The sequence below is a fragment of the Halichoeres trimaculatus genome, unplaced genomic scaffold (genome assembly GCF_033239565.1).
Source record: "Halichoeres trimaculatus isolate MK-OKI-2021-1 unplaced genomic scaffold, fHalTri1.1 fHalTri1_scaffold_11, whole genome shotgun sequence".
Lineage (NCBI taxonomy): Eukaryota > Metazoa > Chordata > Actinopteri > Labriformes > Labridae > Halichoeres > Halichoeres trimaculatus.
Window position 1 is genome coordinate 201,115 of NW_027437189.1, and position 23,395 is coordinate 224,509.

The 23,395-nt window shown below is 48.0% G+C and overlaps 2 protein-coding genes across 2 annotated transcripts; one reads left to right on the top strand and one right to left on the bottom strand.

Moving 5' to 3' along the window:
* Positions 1–3,919: 3,919 nt before the first annotated feature.
* LOC141799951 (uncharacterized) lies at positions 3,920–15,990 on the top strand. The gene is made up of 3 exons (XM_074682381.1): positions 3,920–5,143; positions 15,493–15,573; positions 15,745–15,990. The coding sequence occupies exons 1-3, from the start codon at positions 3,920–3,922 to the stop codon at positions 15,988–15,990; spliced, it is 1,551 nt and encodes a 516-aa protein (XP_074538482.1).
* On the bottom strand, positions 13,336–21,668 carry LOC141798739 (transcription factor Sox-18A-like). The gene is made up of 2 exons (XM_074680543.1): positions 20,974–21,668; positions 13,336–18,192 (listed from the first exon to the last, which is right to left on the bottom strand). Exons 1-2 carry the CDS (start codon positions 21,371–21,373, stop codon positions 16,829–16,831), a joined length of 1,764 nt encoding a protein of 587 aa, XP_074536644.1. The 5' UTR covers positions 21,374–21,668; the 3' UTR covers positions 13,336–16,828.
* Between the last annotated feature and the right edge of the window lie 1,727 nt (positions 21,669–23,395).

The window sequence follows — 23,395 nt, forward strand, 5'->3', positions numbered from 1 at the left end:
CACTGATGATGTCACTGATGATGTCACTGACAGTTCCAGAGGAGAAGACAAAAGACGGAGGGACTGAGAGGGAGCCAGACGCAGAGACAGAGCCGGGCTGAGCGAGGTGCCCCTGTGTCCCTGGTCACACCAGTGGGTAACCACACACTCCATCACATGGCTCCAGACACACACACACACACAGACACACACACACACACACACACACACACACACACACACACACACACACACACACACACACACTGAGGTCAATGATATGTTGAGAAACACAGTGAGGGGGAAACCTGAGAAGGGAAAAACCTGAGGAAGGAGAAAAACAATAACAAGGGACTGAGAAAAGATGGACGCCCTGCCTCAGCGTCTCCGTGTCACTGGTTGCTCCACCTCTCCATCTCCAGCCTCCGTCACCAGCTCTTCAACTGTCCAGAGGAGATGTCATTACACTCAGACCTGACTGGAGTAGAGAAGAAGAGATGAAGTCAAAGTGTGCAGAGCGTCTCATCACAGCTGAGTCCATCATCAGCTCAGACAGAAACACTCCAGAAGTACAGGAAGTCACAAACACACCAAGACAAAAAAAGCTGTTTCCAAATCAGAAATTAACCTATTTACAGCCTGGTTCAAAAAACGTCTCCTGTCTGAGTCGATAACTTTACTACCAGCTCCCACTGTACGGGGGGTAAATGTTTTTCTAACTCAGAGGATATTAAGATCAAGAGCTCCCCCAATAAGAGGCACGGCTCAGGGTCACGTGACCGAAAGACGCCCTATGGCTGTAGGCGAAGCCCTTGCCACTACTAATATGGCCGCTATAGCTGATCTGCTTCATTTCCTGTTTCAGTAACAGCGGGTGACGTCGGCGAGACTACGTCCATGTTTTATACAGACTATGGTTAAGCCATTAGCTCATGTTTTAGCCTTTAGCTTGTTTTTAAGCTAATGTTTTAGACATTAGCTTGTGTTTTAGCTTTTAGCTTGTGTGTCAGCCTTAAGCTCATGTTTTAGACTTTAGCTCAATTTTTAGCCTTTAGCTTGTGTTTAAGCTAATGTTTTAGACATTAGCTTGTGTTTTAGCTTTTAGCTTGTGTTTCAGCCTTAAGCTCATGTTTTAGGCTTGAGCCTGTATTTTAACTTGTGTGTTAGCCATTATCTGATGTTTTAGCCTTTAGCTTGTGTTTTAGCCTTTAGCTCTTGTTTTAGCCTTTAGCTCAATTTTAGCCTTTAACCTATGTTTAAACTTGTGTGTTAGCTTAAGCTCGTGATTGAGCCTTTAGCTTGTGTTTTAGCTTGTGTGTCACCCATTTGCTCTTGTTTTAGCTTTTAGCTAATGTTTTAGCCTTTAACCTGTGTTTAAACTTGTGTGTTAGCTTAAGCTCGTGTTTGGGCCTTCAGCTTGTGTTTTATTTTGTGTGTTAGCCTTTAGCTTGTGTTTGGACCTTCAGCTTGTGTTTTAGCTTGTGTGTCAGCCATTTGCTCGTGTTTTAGCGTTAAGCTCATGTTTGAGCCTTAAGCTTGTGTTTTAGACTTCAGCTCTTGTTTTAGCCTTTAGCTTGTGCTCTATCTCTCTCCTGTGTCTCTTTCTTCTGCTCTTCTGTCCTTTTTCTGTCTGACAGTTAGGCTCCAGTGTCCACCATCACTACAACATTAATCACAGAAATCATTTTCAGCAGAGAAAAACAATAAGGATCAGGAAGCAGAGAAGTAGCGTTAAGGAATGACCTGTGGTGGAGTTTATAATCTCATGTTGAAGTGTGGATCAGGATCAGGCAGATATCTGCAGATATAGAAGTTTCTTTTTTTAAAATCTACTCAGAAACTCCTCCAGCTCCTGCTGCCTGAGCAGATCAGGCTCAGATTAATGCTGCGTCTCTCTGATGCTTTCCCTTTTATCACTCTCCAAATCATGTTTTCCAAACTCCCACTTTTTTTTTCTCTCCGTCTGCTTTTTCAATTTTTCTGCCACAAATAATTCCCCCCCCCCCCCCCCCCCCCCCCCCTTTATTTCCCACACTCCCTTTCTCTCTGTCTGCTGGCGGCAGTGTGTGATGCTTACGACGGCGTCATGCTGGGTCAGGACGCTGCACACACACACACACACACACACACACACACACACACTCTCCCACACGGCGTCAGTGTCTGTTATAGTGACAACGCTGCGGACAAACCAACCAGAGACAAATATATAAAAATGGTCTGAAATTCCGTTTAATTTTAGGAGATTTCCACATCAGCGCTGCTCTCATAAACCCCTGTTTAGACGTGTGTGTAGGTTTGGGAAAACCAGGAGCCAGAAAGATAAATAGAGTGAATTATAACAGAAAGTTTTGGAGCCACTCTTCCCCAAATAGCTCGGGTACTTTTGTATTTGGGTTTAAAAATAGAGGATGGAGACCACAGAGAGCCTGAAGTCTCTATAAATGACACACAGGCCGCCGTCCTTCACTCGCCTCTCTCTGCTCTGCTGTTCCCACGTTTCTGACCTTCTGAGCCCAGCGTCCTCTGCAGGGGATTTCCAGTCTCTGAAACATGGTTCTGCTCTGAACGTTCTGGTTTCTGGACGGGGAGTGGGACACACACGGCCCCAGAGGAGGCTCTGAGGAGGCTCTGAGGAGGCTCAGAGGAGCTTCAGAGTGGGGCAGTATCGGCTGTGACACCTGGTGCCACCTCATCGAGCCGGGTCCACTCAGAGCCTGAGACCGTTTATCAGAAACGATCGTCCTGAAGCCACACAGGGCCGTTGGATCCCTCTCTTCAAAGACGTCAGCGACAGGAAGTGGCGTTGAAGCGTTACGCAGCCCCAGCTCACGTCAGCTTGGTGTGACTGTGTGTGTTACACAATCAGTGTGAACAAACACTGGACTTTATATTTAATGAAACACGTTCACTGACCACAAACCAGGAGTATTCAGAGCTCCCCCTGCTGGCCGCCTGCAGTATAGGCCATAAGCCCCGCCTCCTCCAGTCTGACAGAAGGAAACAGGTCATTATGAAATTTGATTGGGTCAAATAAACTTCTCTGAAATGTTTGTAGCTTCACCTTTTGTGCTCGATTATCCTGTAAATTTATTTGATCTGAAAAAAAAAAGATGGATGCTACATCATGACTGACGGCTCTATCGACCAATCAGGCTCCTGCAATTCCCTGTTCGGTTTTATCAAAGTAATAGAGGAAAAAAACAAGTCATTGCACCCTCCATAATAATATTGATTTAAATACTGACCAATATTCTTCATTAAAGCATTACTCTGTTTAAACTGCCTCTGAAAGAAACATTTGGGCTATAAAATGATTTTAAAAAAGGAAAAAAAGCCCCAATCTGACTAAAAATGTCTCTGTTAAATGTTTTTCTAAGTCCCTGCGTCAGAAATGACTTCTCTTTGATCATTTCTGAACTTTGATAAATTTCCTTTCTCCCTCTGTGTGTTTCCTCAGCGAACACTGTTCCCCTCTGAGTGATTTCAGAGCTGATTTTCTGCTGCACATTTCTTTCATTATTTGTCTTTTTTTATATTTATTATTCATCACATTCCTTTAAAGCGCTGTCATGTCAGGGTTTCACAAGAGCTGGTTAACGTGAAAGACTCTGACACAGATTGAGACGAACGACTGGAAAAGAATAAACTGAACTCTGGATTCCTGCTGACTCAGAATCTGGCTCCCTGATTGGCTGGTTTCACTGTTTCCACGGTGATAGATGGGTTCCACCAGTGAGGGTTGGCGGTCAGGCCTTCCCGGGATCTGAACCCGCAACCCACAAGGCTTTCAAAGCCAAGGCCACCAAACCAGCAGACCTCAGAGGTTTAACACCCACACCTTGGCTCCCACTGACGGGGGGAGAGGAGGAGGAGGAGGAGGAGGAGGAGGAGGAGGAGGAGGAGGAGGAGGAGGAGGAGGAGGAGGAGGAGGAGGAAGATGGAGAGAGGGAGGGAGGAGGAACAGAGATCTGAACAGGCTCCTGAGCTCTGCCTTCAATCCAAACACTCTGTTTGTGTGTCTCCGTTTGTGTGTCTCTGTTTGTGTGTCTCTGTTTGTGTGTCTCCGTTTGTGTGTCTCCGTTTGTGTGTCTCTGTTTGTGTGTCTCCGTTTGTGTGTCTCCATTTGTGTGTCTCCATTTGTGTTTCTCCGTTTTTGTGTCTCTGTTTGTGTGTCTCTGTTTGTGTTTGTCTGTTTGTGTTTCTACATTTGTGTGTGTCTCCATTTGTGTGTCTCCATTTGTGTGTCTCTGTTTGTGTGTCTCTGTTTGTGTGTCTCTGTTTGTGTTTGTCTGTTTGTGTTTCTACATTTGTGTGTGTCTCCATTTGTGTGTCTCTATTTGTGTTTCTCTGTTTGTGTGTCTCCGTTTGTGTGTCTCCATTTGTGTTTGTTTGTTTTTGTCCGTTTGTGTGTCTCCATTTGTGTATCTCCGTTTGTGTGTCTGCGTTTGTGTGTCTCTGTTTGTGTCTCCATTTGTGTGTCCATGTTTGTGTGTCTCCATTTGTGTGTCTCCATTTGTGTGTCTCCATTTGTGTGTCTGCGTTTGTGTGTCTCTGTTTGTGTGTCTCCATTTGTGTTTCTCTGTTTGTGTGTCTCCATTTGTTTTTGTCCGTTTGTGTGTCTCCATTTGTGTATCTCCTTTTGTGTGTCTCCGTTTGTGCTTCTTTGTTTGTGTGTCTCTGTTTGTGTATCTCTGTTTGTGTGTCTCCGTTTGTGTGTCTCTGTATGTGTATCTCTGTTTGTGTGTCTCCGTTTGTGTGTATCTGTTTGTGTGTCTCCGTTTGTGTTTGTCTGTTTGTGTGTCTCTGTTTGTGTCTCCATTTGTGTGTCTCTGTTTGTGTGTCTCCATTTGTGTGTCTCCATTTGTGCATCTCTGTTTGTGTCTCTGTTTGTGTGTCTCCGTTTGTGTGTCTCTGTTTGTGTGTCTCTGTTTGTGTGTCTCCGTTTGTGTGTCTCCGTTTGTGTGTCTCTGTTTGTGTGTCTCTGTTTGTGTGTCTCTGTTTGTGTGTCTCTGTTTGTGTCTCCGTTTGTGTGTCTCTGTTTGTGTGTCTCTGTTTGTGTGTCTCTGTTTGTGTGTCTCTGTTTGTGTCTCTGTTTGTGTGTCTCCGTTTGTGTTTCTTCGTTTGTGTATCTCTGTTTGTGTATCTCTGTTTGTGTGTCTCCGTTTGTGTTTCTCTGTTCTCTGAGCTTGTTTTAAAGTGTCACCGTCTTCATCACAGTCATCAATCTGCTCTCTGCTCTGAGCCACAGGTTGGTTTGACCCACAGAAATAAAGGAGCAGTCCACTGCGTCCACCCACTGACCCTGTCAGACCAGCCGCTGAATCCAAAACAAAACGTTTCTGTGACAGGAGGAGCCGTGGGCTGGGGACTCGACGTACCCGGGTCAGGTCACTGTGAAAACAGTCTGAAAGAGATTCACTGAGAACGGACTCATCAGTGTCGGTCAGTCCCAAAGCAAAGTGAGGAAGTAGCTCAGAGGAGGAGGAGGAGGAGGAGGAGGAGGAGGAGGAAGCTACAGGAGATACACAGAAAGTCCCTCCTCCACATGAGGAGTCGATACCTCTGAAAGGACCCTTTTGACCTCAGTTTGACCTCAGTTTGACCTCTGCATCATCAAACGTTGGCGTTGGCGTCTCAGATTGTATCGTTCACTGCTTCACGCTGGCTGTGCTCGGGTCACATGATCAGGTACCACAGACGCCACTGCTGCTCCTCAGCTCCGCTCAAACCAAACACTGTGTTTCAGCAATCCTAATCCTAATCCTAATCCCACTGCTCAGCATCTTTCCTGAAACAAACAAACAAACAAACAAACAAACAACCTGAGCTCCATCTGGTTTTCGTCTCTAAAGCAGGAAAAGTTTAACTCCTGGAGCCGCACTCATTGGTCTGATACGTTATCTCTGACCAATCAGAATTCAGAAGGGGCGGGACTTCTGACATCAACTCTGTCAACAGAAAGTTTGCACAGTTTTCCATGTTTATCTGACACAAGGTTGGAAGTTTGTCACATAGTGCATCATGGGTAATGTATTTCAGGCGCCAAAATGGATGGTCAGGAGCCTCCCCGAGACGCCGTGGTCTCCGCGGTGGTCGCCGTGTAGTATCACTCAGACCACCTGGACTGTTTCTGTGGTTTCCCTAAAGGAGTCAGAGACCACGTCAGGAAGAGCTCGTCCTCCAGACCACATGGTTGAGGATTTACGGTAATTAGATCAGTTTGTAGAAACTATTTCCTGTTGGTGGAAAGTTGATACACCTGGATTCCTGTTCACTGTCATAATTCCCCAGATATCACTGTGAAGCTCCTCCCTAAAGGAGCTGTCTGAATTTTTTGCCTGCCCGAGTAGTTGAAGAGTTACGGTAATTTAAAGAGCACTTGTGAAATGAGAGTGAGGAGAAGGAGTAAGGAGAAGGACAGAAGGAGTGAGGAAGTGAAAAAAAAGAGAAGATTAAAGGAATTAGAGGAAATAGATGGAGAGATGTAAAGAAAGTAGAAGCTGTTACAGAGAATAAGAGAAATAGAAAAGAGCAGCGTAGAGACATACAAAGAGCAGGAAGAGGAAAGACGAGTCTGTGATGTATTCAGATATATTTGTCAGAGCTGAGTGTCTATAAAAAGTAAGGAGGGCCACCCTCGGGGTCAGAGGTCACTCTCTCCTTCCTGTGAGAGGTGGAATTAGACCAGCTGTCGCCAGGTCCATGTCGGCACAAACACAATTCAGCTTCCTCCCTGATGGGACTTTCTGGATCCCAGCGAACGAATCAGCTCAGAGACGGGAATCATTGTTAAGTTGTTGTCCTTGACCTCAGCTTTGATGGTTTCCTTTCATCTCCTGAGGCTGTTCCTCTGTTTTCAGAGCTTTAAATACGAGGAGCAGCTTCAGTGCTTCACCGTCCCAAACTCTGAGACCACAGACCGACTCCTCCTCTGACTCCATGGGTTCCTGTGAACTCGTTACGAGCTCTGACCACCATGAGTTTCTTCATTCCTGTGCTGCAGCAGCCCCTCTGACAGGAAGTGAACCATGAAGTGAGCCACTTCCTGCTGGGACAGGAAACAGGAAGAAGTGGGGGTATGGAGGGGAGCCCAACATCCTGCAGCAGAGGGAGGGAGAGAGGCAGAGAGGAACAGCATGACATCATCTGGTCCATCCAGAGCCGTGTGGAGGACTGAAGCAGACTACCAGGGGCTGGGCTCACCGTGTTTACTCTTTACTCTGAGCTGATTGGAGGAGAAGCTACACTCGCCTCAGAAACTGGGTCTGAAGACAAACAACCAAAGATTTCAGAGTTCAGACGAGGAGCTGAACGTTCTCCAACCTCAGGCATGGAGGTTAAAATATTCTATAACCTCACACGTGGAGGTTAAAATATTCTACAACCTCACACATGGAGGTTAAAATATTCTATAACCTCACACGTGGAGGTTAAAATATTCTCCGACCTCAGGCATGGAGGTTAAAATATTCTACGACCTCACACATGGAAGTTAAAATATTCTCGGACCTCACACATGGAGGTTAAAATATTCTACAACCTTACACTTGGAGGTTAAAATATTCTACAACCTCACACATGGAGGTTAAAATATTCTACGACCTCACACGTGGAGGTTAAAATATTCTACAACCTCACACGTGGAGGTTAAAATATTCTCCGACCTCACACATGGAGGTTAAAATATTCTACAACCTCACACATGGAGGTTAAAATATTCTACGACCTCACACGTGGAGGTTAAAATATTCTACAACCTCACACATGGAGGTTAAAATATTCTCCGACCTCACACATGGAGGTTAAAATATTCTAAGACCTCACACATGCAGGTAAAAATATTCTACAACCTCACACGTGGAGGTTTAAATATTCTACAACCTCACACGTGGAGGTTAAAATATTCTCCAACCTCACACGTGGGGGTAAAAATATTCTACAACCTCACACATGGAGGTTAAAATATTCTTAGACCTCACACATGGTAAAAATATTCTACAACCTCACACGTGGAGGTAAAAATATTCTACAACCTCACACGTGGAGGTTAAAATATTCTACGACCTCAAACGGGAGGTAAAAATATTCTACAACCTCACACATGGAGGTTAAAATATTCTTAGACCTCACACATGGTAAAAATATTCTACAACCTCACACGTGGAGGTAAAAATATTCTACAACCTCACACGTGGAGGTTAAAATATTCTACGACCTCAAACGGGAGGTAAAAATATTCTACAACCTCACACGCGGAGGTAAAATATTCTATAACCTCACGTGTGGAGGTTAAAATATTCTACAACCTCACACGTGGTGGTTCAAATATTCTCCAACCTCACACGTGGAGGTAAAAATATTCCACAACCTCACACGTGGAGGTTAAAATATTCTCCAACCTTACGCGTAATGAATGATCAGCTCGTCATCAAGCTTTGCTCCAGCCTGATAACGAGCCATTCATTTGAATCAGCTGTGCTGGAGTGGGGTAACATCTAAAACATGCAGGGCAGGGGGTCCTCCAGGACCAGGACTGGGAAACACTGGTTTAGAGTAGTGATGGGAAACTCGATTCTTTTTACTGAATCAAGATTAAATGAGTCACTCACCAAAGTGAATCGAGTTTTTGACTCATTTGAGTCACTCAAGTCAGTTACCCAGAAAGTGCATAGAAGTCTATATTTCAGAGAGATTCATAGGGGGCAGCGCTGCTGTTTTAATGAGAGATCAGCATAGACAGGAGAATAAATTGGAGATGACAGCAATACGGTGAGACTCTGCAAGTTGGAAAAGTTTGCAAACTCAAGTGTCAGTGCTAGCGGGAGGTGAGTGAGATCATGTGCTGTGAGTCGAGCCGTGCAACGGATTAAGCTATTGAGTGATTCGTAACTCACGGGGAGGAAGGGGGTGCGTGAGTGACCTGTATGTGCTAAGAGTCGAGCCATGCTACGTACGTTCGAGCTGGCGAGTGACTTGTATGTGCTTCGAGTCATACTGTGAGTGAGTTAGTAATCCGTATGTACTGTGAGTGAGTAAGTGCGACCCGTATACACTGTAAGTTGAGCCATTCTGCGTACCAGCCATGATGTGAGTGAGGGGCTGGGCTACCCCGAGCTTTGTACTGAGTCAGTAAATGAGTCATTTGGGGCAAAGAATCATGATTCTCGAGTCAGTAAAGTGATTCTCTGGTATTGAACGATTCGTTTATGATTCGCACAACACTAGTTCAGAGCCTGGTGTGCAGATGAAACACTCTAGAACTTCCTGTGTGCGGTTCAAACCCTCTTTGATTTGAAACAGTATAAATTCTAGAACCTGATTCTGATGCTGAAACCTTCTAGAACCTCCTGACTGACCCGCTGTAGAGCAGGGGTCACCGACCTTCCTGAGGCCGAGGGCTGACTCAGAGCTAAGTGGTGGAGTGAAGGCGACTCGTCTGTCACAAGTTTTCTGAACCAAAGAGCATGGATACTAGCTCGTATTTTCTATTTACGCTGATTGCCCGCTCTCCAAACATGACACACACACACACACACACACACACACACACACACACACACACACACACACACACACACACACACACAGAAGTAGAGGACATGTAAACTCTTACGCAACATGACCAATGTACAAAACCCAAAGAGGTCACACAAACTCACTAACACAGAGTGTAAACCATCAGTCATCACACATCAGAGACTGAGAAATACACACTCACACACACACACACACACACACACACACACACACACACACACACACACACACACACACGGAGTGCGTCAGTGTGTAGTTGTGGCGACTGATCTGACATCCTAACCACATGTTGCCAATAAAACACCACAGACAGAAAGAGACGGGAAAATCCCTCTCACACACACACACACACACACACACACACACACACACACACACACACACACAATCTCTATCTTGAACACACTGATGTATAAATTCCATTCTCTCTGCCTCTCCCTTCATTTCTCTCTCTCCCTCTGGACTTTTTCCTCTTCTCCATGAGCGTCCTTACAGTCAGTGTCTGTCAGCCAATCAGACCACAGGGTCTGTCTCTCTCAGCCAATCAGACGACAGCGTGTCTCTCTCTCAGCCAATCAGATGACAGAATCCGGCGTCCTGCAGAGACGTCTCATAGGTCAGGGTCAGTTTCATGACTTACCTCCCCCATCCTCATGTGTTTGCAAACAGAATCCACATCGCTGGAAGTTTGACACACTTAGTGACACACACACACACACACACACACACACACACACACACACACACACACACACCCTGCGTGCTCACATGTGCTCATTTCCAGCTGTGAGCCGGGGAATCCAGCTCTGTGTTATCTTTTCCAGTCAGGGTAACAAGCAGCGGGTGAGGTGTTCCCATCAAAATATACACCTCTTCCTCACACACACACACACACACACACACACACACACACACACACACACACACACACTCACTCACACACACACACACACACACCCTTTCCGAACATCCCAAACTTCCACAGGAGTTTCCTCTTCGTTGCTCACATTCCTGTCAGTTACCTCAGCAACACACACACACACACACACACACACACACACACACACACACACACACTCACACTCACACACACATACGGAGCACAGAACATGGTCTGGTTTAGGAACACAGGCTCTCTCCATGGCCCAGGTTGGGTTTGAAAGGCCCGGTTCAGAAACGTGGTGTCAGTCCGACCTGAGGGTGATCAGATCTGAAGGATGTTTCTAGAAAAACGTCTGAGCCCAGACACAAAGAGAGGAAGGGGGGATGGAAAATCAAAGATGGCACAGAGTGGGGGGGGGGGGTTGCAGGAAGAAGAAGGAGGTTAAAAAAGGTCAAAGGTTGAAGTACAGTAAAGCTTAGTGATGATGGCTGTTTAAGGTATAACTAACAGAGGATAAAGGTCAGAAAAAGGACAAAACCAGATGGTGGACAGAAATCTGGTCAAAGGCCCATCTGAAGACAGGCGTTGCCATGGTGATCATAGTTTACCACCTGCCATCAGAGAGCTGGTTTGAACTGAAACCGCACTCTGAATCTGCTGCGTTAGCGCCAAAACTATAAGACCGTGAGAATCCCCAGACCCTGAAGAAGCTGTCGATGTCATTTTCATGTCTGTAGATCCAGAAATGTGGCCAAGGCAGCGAGATTATTGTTCTTGATTATTGTGTCTCTGTGCAAACAGCTGCAGGTTCGTCAGCCATGACCCTACATGGACAAAACTCAAAAGTTTGATAAAATGAGAAAGTACACCTTGGTAGGCTGTGTTTGACCCCGGCTGCTGGTTTGGTTTTTAATGCTGTAGAAGTCGACTTTTTGTGACTTGTGTGTATGTGGTTTCTGCTGTTTCTGCTGCCAGCCTCAAGTGGACACTGAGGGAACTGCAGTTTCCCAAACTTCTGCACAGGCCAGACCAGAAGGTGCTGCTTGGTGGAGGTCTGTGAGTGCAGACCGATGTAGACCTCCTCATGATGTAACCACGCGTCTATGCCCGAAGTTACAATAATCTCAGAGTCAGCGGATGTCCCGCCTCCTCTCTGTTTTTCCCCCCAGTCACTGCTTCATGATCAACGCTAACATTTTATCTTCAGCTGAGCTCAACGTTTAACAGCCACAGCCACAGTCGATCTGACTTCCTCTGACATCGTCCACTTTGGCGTCCAGTCAGCGCTGAAGAATAAACCAGGCTTCAGAGTGAGACAGCTTTACATCCACCAAAACCTGCGGACTGTGCCTTTATGGAGAAACTATGAGCAGAGAGAGATAAACGCAGAAGTTAGAGACGGATAAAAACCAGAGGATGTAAAGTTTGAGGAAAGAGGTTAATGAGATAAAGTCTCAGACTGATGAAGAGAAAACAACAAGTTTCCGTCATGAGAGGAGCTCAGGCCACATGTGAGACGGTGGAGGAAGAGGAGGATAAAGGAGGAGATTAAAGGAGGAGATGTGTACAAAGGTTATGTGATGGAAGAATAAGGCAAAGGAAAAACAGGGAGCAGGAACGGTGAGGAGAAAGGAGGCTGAGAGGAGGAGATGAGGAGGTTGGTGAAACAGACAGGAACAGGAGGCCGGGGCAGAGCTGTGGGAAGGAGGACAGACACGCAGCGACGGGGGGACAGAGAGGGGATCGCTGAAGGAGAGGAGGAGGAGAAACAGTTTTTCCTTGTTCCAAATGTTTTCTTTGAGTCCGTCAGCGGTTTGTTCGGGGGGAAACGCTCCGGCCCAGCCAACTCTGGTTTAATGTCGGATCTGAACCCGGAGAGGACAGAATCAGAGCAGATCACAGAGGATTACAGCGCCGCACAAACACTGAGCTGATTGTCTTTCTTTCCTTTTCCCACCCCTCCTCTTCTGTCATCTTCATCCTTTCCATCCACAGTCAGGAGACAGGAGGCTCCACGCTCTGGATCTGGAAACAGACTTCACTGAAACAGCTGTTTGTCTCCAGAGGTCCAGTCAGATTTACATTTCTGAATAATCTGGGGAGAGTTTTTCTCTCCTCTTTAGTTTCTAACTGGCTCCGTGTCTCAGAGTCACTGATAAATCATCTGATCACTGATCATTCCTGTCCAAACCAACAGATATCAGCCAAACATGAGCTAAAATAAAGATCCTCTATCATCAGGAGTCTGCGATTGATCGAACGGAAAGACTTCAATGAGTTAAATAACGGCTCAGTGTTTGTCCAGGGTTACGTCTGATGATCAGGCTGCTGATTGGCTGGTTTCACGTTTTACATGTGCACTAAAAAATAAACTTTGAGCTTTAAACCAGAGTTACCCAGTCCTGGTCCTGGAGGACCCCCTGCCCTGCATGTTTCAGATGTTACCCCACTCCATCACACCTGATTGAAATGATCAGCTCGTTATCAGGCTGGAGCAGAGCTTGATGACGAGCTGATCATTTACATCAGGTGTGCTGGAGTCAGGAAAATAAAAACCTGCAGGGCAGGGGGTCCTCCAGGACCAGGACTGGGAAACTCTGCTTTAAACTCCTCTGAGCTGATCAGTCTGTTAGAAATGTTTGGTTTAATTTACTTTGTTAATGATAACAACTCATCTTTAAAGAAACCTGTTAATTCACTGATCAATGAGAAACATGAACCTTTAGTTTCACAGAAACAAAACGATATCAAAGTTTTTTTATAAAACAGACTCAAACAACACAAACTGAAGTTTTCCTGAAGTGACTCAGCATTCAGGTTTTAATCTCTGTTCCCTCCAACATCTCCACGAAGCGTGTTTGTGATCCCACCGTGAGCAGACGTTTGGTTTCTCTTCACTCGCTGCTGTTTCCTCAGAGACTCAGGAACCGTGGTGTGTTCTCAGAAGTGTTTATTTAGTGAAATAATTTTTAAAAACAGAACAGATCCATTTACAGCCAGCCCACATTTCTCAAAAATAAACACAAACAAAGCCATTCACTACGGAAAATACACGGCTAATCCCTGACAGACAGATTTAGAAGCACCGCAGTGACACTTCTGGGAAAACATGTTTTTAATTTGTCATTATATGACTGCTGAGAAATATCCTTTGATTTGATCCCAACGTTTTTCTCCTCGGGATAATTATTACCAAAAGCCTGAGAGTTATTGCAGAGCTGAAAAAAATGGCCGCCTCTCTGAAGTCCTTTGTGTGTCACAGTAAATTAAAATGGAAACAAGGCTCTGTTTGGTGTCAACACAGAAGAATGTCAAATGCAGATGTAAAAGTATTTTTTAATACTTTCCCTGAAGCGCTGCTTCTCTGAGACTCGTCCTTCAGAGGACGGGAGGAAAAATCCACCGTTTCTGTTTTCACCACAGAGAGGAGCGGTGAATAAAACTGCTCCCACTGTACGAGATGCTCCGTTTCTCCTCCTGTTTCTCTGAGAAAAAAAAAAACTGAAGTATTGTCTGTTGGAGTAATGAGCAACAGATGCAGAGCGAACCCTTCAAGAGAAACTTGTGTTTCTTCTTCTCCTTCTGTGGACACAAACATGAGCCGAGCGCTGCGACGTAAACACATCCAGAGAGGCCTCCGCCGCAGCTACAACTGCTGCTCCGTCAGCTGCTGCTCCGTCAGCTGCTCCGTCAGGTCTCTACACAAACTGAACCACAGCTCCATCTGAGTTTCCTGTCATCTCTGTAAAACTAAAACGCTGGACGGTTTCTCCGGCTCTAGAGCGATCCAGAAAAGAGCGATTCACGTGTTCAAGAGTTCCCTCTGAAGGTGACAACACGAAACACGTCAACGGGTCAAAAACATTTCAGCAGAAGATTTTAAGGTTTGGAAATTAGTTTATTCACTTTACCGCTGAGTGTCACTTTAAGGAGAGAGCTGGGTCAGGTAGCAGTTAGCTTAGCTTAGCACAAACACCGGAGCAAAACTCTCCATCGTTTCAAACTTCACCTGTAACACCTGAAGTTTCTCCCTTTAAAGCAGGAGAACATTAACATGTTCGTTAAAGTTTGAGGCTTAAAGAGACAGAACAGCAACCCTGGCTAACTGCCTGTGACCTTTGAGCAAGGCACATTAAAGCTCCTGTGAAGTCAGACTGTGAGAAAGTTAAAGCTCCTCTGGTCATTTTCCAGGTGTTTGTGAAGTGACTCAGGTTAATGGTGAAGCTCCTCCCAGACCAGCAGAGGGAGTCAGACCAGAATCAGCGGATCTGGGTCTCACTGTGTGGACGGTTTGAAAGCTGGACTCGGCTGCTGCAGGGTAGGTGTTGTAAAAATTAATGATACACCTGAAGTTTTTAACCAAAGATTGACGGAAGTGATTGGTTAAGTTGTTAAATCGGCCCACAGGGGGCGCCAAAGTTAGCACTCCAAAAGTTAAACACAGGAGCTTTAAAGTGAAACCGTTAATGTCGTCTGATGCTAATCAGCGCTAACACTTCCTGTCTGAAAACACGGCTCGTTTCTGACCAAAGTCTCAGTGAGGGAGGGGAAAAGATGATTTCATGAACTTTAAAAACATAAACACAAACAACTTTCTGAACAACAACAAACTCAGAATAAACAAATTAAACTTTATTAGCAGTGATCCTTCTATACAGCTAAGACGGTGAACCCAGTGCAAAGAGAACGTTTCATAGTCTTCATTTCTCCTTCACATCCTGCCCAGAGGCTAAGCTTCTCTACACACACACACACACACACACACACACACACACACACACACACACACACACACACACACACACACACACACCAGTTTGAATCACAGGGACCAAATCCCCGACCCCACTGTGACGTTTAATCCTGATCGTATGTTAAAGTTCATGTTTCAGTTCCTTGGATTTCACCACGGGACCTGGTTCCAGTAATCCTGGACCGGTCCGACCCAGTGTTCTGTTATTGGTAGAGGAAATTACTTTTAATACGTTTGGAAAAAGAGGTTTTGTTTTCACAAGTGCTGTGCGTGTGATACCAGAGAGGCTCCCTGGTTACACAGAAAGATCTCTGAGTCTTCGTCAAACCGTTTGTAGCCAGACAGAAACTCTGAACTCACAGATCCTGGCCCCGAGTCCCACGTGAGGCCCTGCAGTGGACGCGGGGCGAACATCACGGTCAGGAAGAACCCGACCCGGCTTGTTAAACGTCCTGATAGTTAGTGGGAGACGTCAGTGGTCGGCTCTGGGTCTGTGGCCAAGGCTTTCCCGAAACACAGCTAAAGACTGTGGGGGCTGGACCCAGTCCGTCATCGAGAGTCCTCCTCTCAGTCCATCCCTGTCCTCCAGATCCAGATCCAGCCAGAGAGACCAGTTCAAGGAGGAGTCCTGAAGCTCGCTGAGATGAAAGTTTCTCTGACTCTGAGGGAGAAACGCTGTGAGATGAAAGTTTCTCTGACTCTGAGGGACAAACGCTGTGAGATGAAAGTTTCTCTGAGGGAGAAACGCTGTGAGATGAAAGTTTCTCTGAGGGACAAACGCTGTGAGATGAAAGTTTCTCTGAGGGACAAACGCTGTGAGATGATCGTCACGTGAAGGAGCAGGAAACTCCAGAGTGTGACCAGAGGAGAAAACCAAATCCCTGAATCCCTCAGACTTTGTGGCACTGGAAAACAAAGCTGAGATCATAAACGAGTCCAGCTCCTGACGAACACTCCCTGTCTGTTAGCATCACACATGCTAACACATGCTAACACAGAGACTCAGCACCTTAAAAGGAAAACAGGGCCGTGGGCTCCGAGCTTCCTCAGCACATTCTGGTTTTCTGTGGCGCTGCAGGGACATTTCTCAGGACAGGAAAACGTGAAGGGATTTTACTAAAATGTCGAGTTTTAGGTTTGCTAAAGCTAGCAGCTAATGCTGTGCTAGCTCAGTGGCTAACAGATGGTTTTGTAAATGTGTAGCTTAAAGGGGAAAAGGGCCTCTGGGCTCTGCTGTGCTAACGTAACTCAAGCTAGCACACACCCCTTAGCCAAAACAAGCCCTGCTAGCATGTAGCTCACAGCAGCTGCTAGCTAGCATCAAGGCCTGGGCTCAGAGACTGACTTCAGCAGCCGGAGGAATGTCCAAATTGCTCTATGTTTACTTTATTTCAGCAGATTGCTTTGTTTACCACTTAAGTTTGAACATTTTTCAGAATCTGTGGGTTGTGGCGCTACCCGGCGCGGGGGAAGTTAGCATTGTTCCAACAAAACCACTGCTTTTCATACAAAGTTTCTCAAGTTTGAACAGTTATTGTTGGGATCAGTGAGATAAAAACAAGATGTGAGGATGACTCTGCTGAAAGTACGAGCTGAGCCTCCTGCACGTTCACTCCCTGCTGTGTGACAATATGCTATGCTAATGCTAGCTGAGTGGGAGGTGTGGGGGGGGCTTATCCAGTTATACAGGTGCTGTAATAGACGGCGCTGCTGGCATCAGAGAGAGCAGAGATGAGGGGGCTGCTGGACTCATCACAGCCTCCAGCGCCGTTCAGAACGCCGCCCACACTCGTGTTCACGCCGCCCACACTCGTGTTCACGCCGCCCACACTCGTGTTCACGCCGCCCACACTCATGTTCACGCCGCCCACACTCGTGTTCACGCCACCACCTCCCATACTGCTGCTGCGCCCGCTCACAACTTTGGACCCGCCCCCACAGCGTCCGTAAGCGTCCTCTCGACTCCGCCCCACGTTCACATACTGGTCGAACTCATGCCGATCCACCTCAGACCAGAACTCAGCGGAGGAGGAGCCCAGGTGGGCGGGGGGCTCTGGGTTGGAGGGCTCGAGGTGCAGAGGAGGGGGGGGGAAGGTGGATGGGGGGAGGGAGGAGGACGAGCAGGAGGAGGGGGAGGTTTCAGGAGGGGGGGAGAGCTGCCCCAGCTGGGACGGCATGTAGTAGGCGGCGCTGTGCGTGCTGCTGCCGTACATCTGGCTGAAGTAGGCGCCCGCCGCGGGGGTGTGGTGCTGGGATTTGACCGGCTCGGGGGCGCTGAGGGGGGGCTGGGGGTAGGACACCGGGGGGGAGGGGTCAGACTGGGGCTTCACAGGGCTCCTCAGGGCCATGTGGTGACTGGGATTATGGACCGGGTTCAGCCTGGAGGCCATGCTGGACTCGACTCTGGGACTTCTCCCTGGACTCAGACTGGAGCTGCCCAGACCGGCGCTGACCCCTGAGCCCTGGGCGTAGGACCCTGCCCCGTGTGGGGGGGCGTGGTGGCTGTTGTAGGCGTGGCTGTAGTGCTGGCTATGATGGTGGAGCTGGTGGTGGTGGTGGTACCCGCTCCACCCTCCCATCCCGGCCTCCTCCTGCACGTGCTGAGGGAAGAACACGGACTCGCCCTCCTCCAGGAGGTCCAGGGGGGACATCTCCGGGGTGGGCAGGCCGTAGCTCTCCAGCTCGGCGTGACCCGGGGCCTGCAGGTCCCTGAAGTGTCCCAGGGGGGGCATGAGGTGGTGGGAGTGATGGTGGTGTGAGGGGTGGGCCCCGGGGTGTCCATACGCAGACCCACCAGAGAGGGTCTCTGCTCCCAAAGGGCTCATACCAGGTCCAAGTCCAAGACCAGAGGCCCCGCCCTGGGCCAGGCTGTGGAGCAGAAGCCCCGGCTCCACACGCTTCAGTTTCTTGGTGGTCTTCTTACGACGGGGCCGGTACTTGTAGTTTGGGTGGTCCTGGAGGTGCTGGACCCGGAGACGCTCGGCTTCCTCCACAAACGGGCGCCGGTCTGTGGCGCTCAGGGCCTTCCAGGACTGACCTGAAGGAACGGGGACACAGGAAGACCACATGAGATTCATCATCTCTGACCATGAGAAACAAACCTGAGAAGAAACACAAACCTGAGACCTGAGACCCTGAGATCCTGAGACCTGAGAGTCTGAGACCCTGAGACCTGAGACCCTGAGACCTGAGACCAGAGACCCTGAGACCTGAGACCCTGAGACCTGAGACCAGAGACTCTTAGACCCTGAGACCAGAGACTCTGAGACACTGAGACCAGAGACTCTGAGACACTGAGACCAGAGACCCTGAGACCCTGAGACCAGAGACCAGAGACTCTGAGACCCTGAGACCCTGAGACCAGAGACCAGAGACCAGAGGCAAGAGACTCTGAGACCCTGAGACCCTGAGCCCCTGAGCCCCGGAGAACCTGAGACCAGAGACCAGAGACTCTGAGACCAGAGACCCTGAGACCAGAGACCAGAGACTCTGAGACTCTGAGACCCTGGGACCCTGAGACCCTGAGACCAGAGACCAGAGACCCTGAGACCCTGAGACCAGAGAGCAGAGACTCTGAGACCCTGAGACCAGAGACTCTGAGTCCAGAGACTCTGAGACCCTGTGACCAGAGACCCTGAGACCAGAGACCAGAGACTCTGAGACCAGAGACCCTGAGACCAGAGACCAGAGACCAGAGACCAGAGTCTCTGAGACCCTGGGACCCTGAGACCCTGAGACCCTGAGACCAGAGACCCTGAGACCCTGAGAGCAGAGACCCTGAGACCCTGAGACCAGAGACTCTGAGACCCTGAGACCCTGAGACCCTGAGACCAGAGACCAGAGACTCTGAGTCCAGAGACTCTGAGACCCTGTGACCAGAGACCCTGAGACCAGAGACCAGAGACCCTGAGACCAGAGACCCTGAGACCTCTGATGGTCTGCTCGGTGAACAGTCACAGGGATCAGTCCTGGTTGCTCTCTCAGAGCCTCAGAGAGGACTCGTTGAACTGGGCTTGTTGAAGTTGGTGTGTAGTTGGTGTTTGGGACCATCAGTCTGATCCATGAAGTTCGTTTTTGCTCTAATTTAATCAGAAATCACTGGGGAATAAAAACTTGATCAAACAGCTGCTTTAACGCTTAGCTCCACCCGCTCCACCCGCTCCACCCGCTCCACCTGCTCCACCCCCTCCACCCTCTCCACCCGCTCCACCGTCAGCACCTGAGAGCAGCTCAGTGGAACCAGACAGAGAGGAACATGTTGGGACACGTCTGAGTGTTTTTCATTGAGCAACATAAAAAGAGAAAAGTTCCTGAATCGTCAGATGAATCCAGCTCGCTTCTTTCACGCTCTGGTTCCCGTTGGAGCTTCAGGCAGCAGCTGATTTAAAGAGCGACGGAAGCTTCCAGAAACGCTCAGGCTGGAGAGAGGACGAGGGTTTGAGAGACTGAAGCTCAGAGCAGCTGATCAGACGGAGGAGCTGGAGGCTGGACGAGTCGTAGATTAAAGAGTTTGATCAGTGATGATTATTGATCGTTTCTCACAGACTCGTTAAAAAAACAAACGCGGCAAAGTTTGGATCAGTCCAGTCGAGTTGTTAAAGCATCATGGACTCAGACCTAGTGATGTTTCAACTGACCTTTAATCTGTTACTCAATGCACCCAGTAAAACCAGTAAAACCAGCAAGACCAGCAAGACCAGCAAGACCAGCAAAACCAGCAAGACCCTCAAACTGTACTGAAAATGTTTTGCAGCCTAGAGTCTGAGTTTTTCACTTTGGGTCCTTCTCATATCGAGCTGTAAAGTCTGAAACTCTGACGGATTCTTACAGATCAGTGTGACCTTGGATGGAGGCTTCAAGGTCAAACAGTTTAATGTGGAGAGAGAGAAAAATCACCTCAGCTCAGCTTCACATTCAGAACAAACATATCCTCTCTGAAACGTGTGTGTGTGTGTGTGTGTGTGTGTGTGTGTGTGTGTGTGTGTGTGTGTGTGTGTGTGTGTGTGTGTGTGTGTGTGTGTGTGTGGGAGCTTTTTGGCGCGTCCTGTGTTTTTCTGTGTGTGTGGCGTGCAGCGAGCAGAGCGGGAACAGGAGTCACTCAGCCGTGCGTTGTGTCTGTGCTGCTTTAAAGCTTTTCCTCGTATTTTCAGGTTTTATCGTCGAACACATGAAGAAAACTTTGATTTTAATTTAAATCTAACAAATTAACAACGTTTGCACAGACTTGCACCAGCCTTTCAAATAAAACAGATATTTATGAATAAATATCCTAAGATCGTAACTCAAACAATAAATCCAATGACCCACAAACCTAAAAACAAACACTGAAGACCTAAAGACTCAGACTGTACGTCCTCTCATTCATTAGAAAACTAAAATGGAAATTAGAAATTAAAATCAGAAACAAAATTAGTTTGGAAACTTTCTTTTGGGTAAACTTCACAGGGATTTTTTAAAAGCATGATTGATTCAAGGCCCTGCGTGGCAGAATCTGTGCTTTGAGCAAATTTTGGACCAGTTTGATCTGAATTATTAATGTTTGAGGAAAACTCAGTAAAAAAAGTTATTTTTTAAATTCTCTGAGGAGTGAACAGAGAAACTTCAGCCTCTGAGCGTGGATGATTTCACTGATCTGTGTTTCTGTCAGAGGTGAGCTCCACCTTCAGCTGCTGAGGTTAAACTCAGAAGAGGTTTTGCTCGTTAAGTTCTCAGCCTGTTGTTGTTTTCTGAAGGATAAACTTTGCTCTCTGATGGATTTCACGGCTCAGATTTACAGACTTTAAACTTTTCGTGTTTCTGAAAATGTTTCTCCTCCTACCGAGCATCTTGCTGAGCACGGCGTTGTGCAGGTCCGGGTTCTGCAGGGCCAGCCGCTTCCTCTCATCTTTGGCCCAGACCATGAAGGCGTTCATGGGCCTGCGGATCCTCTGCTCGCCCCCCATGGCCTTCCCATCACCTGAGCCCGCCGAGGCCCCCCCAGCCTGGGCCATGTCCGGGCTCTGCCCCCCTGAGCTGGACGTGAGAGAAACCCTCTGCTCCGTCCTCCTGGCGCCGCCCAGGCCTTCAGGAGAGCTGCAGTCCCCGGAGAGGGTCTGCTCGAAACCCAGGTCCGAATCCGACCCCGGGCTCGGGGTCCCTGACGCCCAGGGGCCCCCCAGGGACACCCGGCCGGCATGCAGGAGAGTCTCTCTGGACAAGCTGGACTGGGTTAAATTCATCCCAGAGCCGGGCTCCGCTTCAGCGCTTTAGTCCAAACTCTGCAAACGTCTGTTTGTCGGGTCGTAAAGTTCTGGAAAAGATTATCAGCTCGGAGCGTCTGAGAGGAGCGAGAGCGCCGTGCACGGAGGAGTGAGACGGATCTGCAGCACAAAGCCCGAAGCAAAGCATGGAGCTGCCAGAGGAGGGGAAGGAGCGCCCAGGGAAGGAAAACAAAGACGGAGAGACGAGAAGGAGGCGCAGGAGATCCCGCTGAAACCATCCACCAGCACTCTGCTCCTCTGCTCCTCTGTCTGCTCCTCTGCTCCTCTGCTCCTCTCTCTGCTCCTCTGTCTGCTCCTCTGTCTGCTCCTCTGTCTGCTCCTCTGTCTGCTCCTCTGTCTGCTCCTCTCTCTGCTCCCTGTTCCTCTCTCTGCTCCTCTCTCTGCTCCTCTGAACACAACACTTCTGGTTCCTGTGGTGCAGCGGTTTGTCCAGAGCTCGATCCCCGCGTCACTCAGGCCGTCCTCCTCGCTGTCTCTGTCTCTGTCTCTGTCTCTGTCTCTGTCTCTGTGTCTCTGTCTCTGTCTCTGCGTCTCTGCTCGGGTTGGAAGTTTTGAAACTTGTGGCCAGAGTTAACCGACCCATGCTGAGTTTATATACCCCGCCCTGACCAATCACATAAATATACAGCTGCTGATTTAACCAATGAGACGCCAGGCGGGCGCGAGGGGAGAGGATGAGTGTGTGTGGGAGACAGAGCAGAGGAGGGAGGGGGGAGGTCTGAACGTCGCCTCCCCCCTCCCTCCTCCCTGACCGCCACCCTTTCCTCCCCCCTGAAGCCACACGCACACACACACACACACACACACACACACACACACACACACACACACACACACACACACACACACACACACACACACACACACACACACACACACACACACACACACACACACACACACACTGTCCGCCTGTACAGGGAGATGTAATCAGAGAGGTTCCATTGTTTCTGCCCAACTGAGAAAGGAGCTTCACACACACACACACACACACACACACACACACACACTGACATGCATGAAATAAGCACACACACACACACACACACAGACTGACATGCATGAAATGAGCACACACATCTAAACAGGAGCGAGACGAGCAGAGTGTAATTAAGTTTGCACAAATGAGAGACAAACACACACATTTAGTTTCTTTAAATGTGTGTGTGTGTGTGTGTGTGTGTGTGTGTGTGTGTGTGTGTGTGTGTGTGTGTGTGTGTGTGTGTTTGTATGTGTGTGTGTGTGTGTGTGTGTGTGTGTGTGTGTGTGTGTGTATCTGAGGGCAGGACGGTGGTTACACAGCCGACCACAGTCCCAACCGAAGCGATTAGTGGCTGAACGTAAGAACAACTCACTGAGAGAAAAAGGCTGAAAGTACAGGACGGGTCCACACACACACACACACACACACACACACACACACACACACACACAGTTTGTGTTTGATTCACTTTGTTGTTTTTTTTGCTCGTCTCTGATTTGACTCAGTTCCTGTGAACCAAGGGTGTTCAACCTGTGGCTCTGGACCCTCTTGTGGCCCTTTGACTCCTCTGCAGTGTCTCCTTGTAGCTTTAAAAATATTCATGAAATAAAGAATAGTTATTTTTCTTCCAGAGGGTGTTGATGATTAAAGACACTGACACTAAATAAAATCCTGTGTTAACATTTAGTTGAACTAAATCTTCATCCCATCTGTCAATAAAGCCTGCCACCGCTCTACTTCACCTCCTACAACATCAACAGCCCACCAACTTTCCATGCACCTGTGGATAACCTCAAGTTTTACAGCCCTGGGAAGATAACTACATCTACAAAAAGACTCATCTGGAAGAAAATACTGATTTTAATTCTGTGAGGATGGATTCATTTCACTGACAACGTGCTGGATTAATATACATGACTGATATGTGGGAAAACATGAGCAAACAACTTAAAGTATTGAGTTGAAAAACATTGGAAACATTTGTTACTTAAATCAAG

Coding starts and splice junctions, on each gene's coding strand:
- LOC141799951 (XM_074682381.1), top strand. CDS start 3,920: ATGGAGAGAGGGAGGGAGGAGGAACAGAGATCTGAACAGGCTCCTGAG. Junction 5,144..15,492: donor ATCTCTGTTTGTGTGTCTCC/GTTTGTGTTTCT, acceptor AACCGTTTGTAG/CCAGACAGAAACTCTGAACT. Junction 15,574..15,744: donor GACGCGGGGCGAACATCACG/GTCAGGAAGAAC, acceptor CCTGTCCTCCAG/ATCCAGATCCAGCCAGAGAG.
- LOC141798739 (XM_074680543.1), bottom strand. CDS start 21,373: ATGAATTTAACCCAGTCCAGCTTGTCCAGAGAGACTCTCCTGCATGCC. Junction 18,193..20,973: donor CGTGCTCAGCAAGATGCTCG/GTAGGAGGAGAA, acceptor CCGTTCCTTCAG/GTCAGTCCTGGAAGGCCCTG.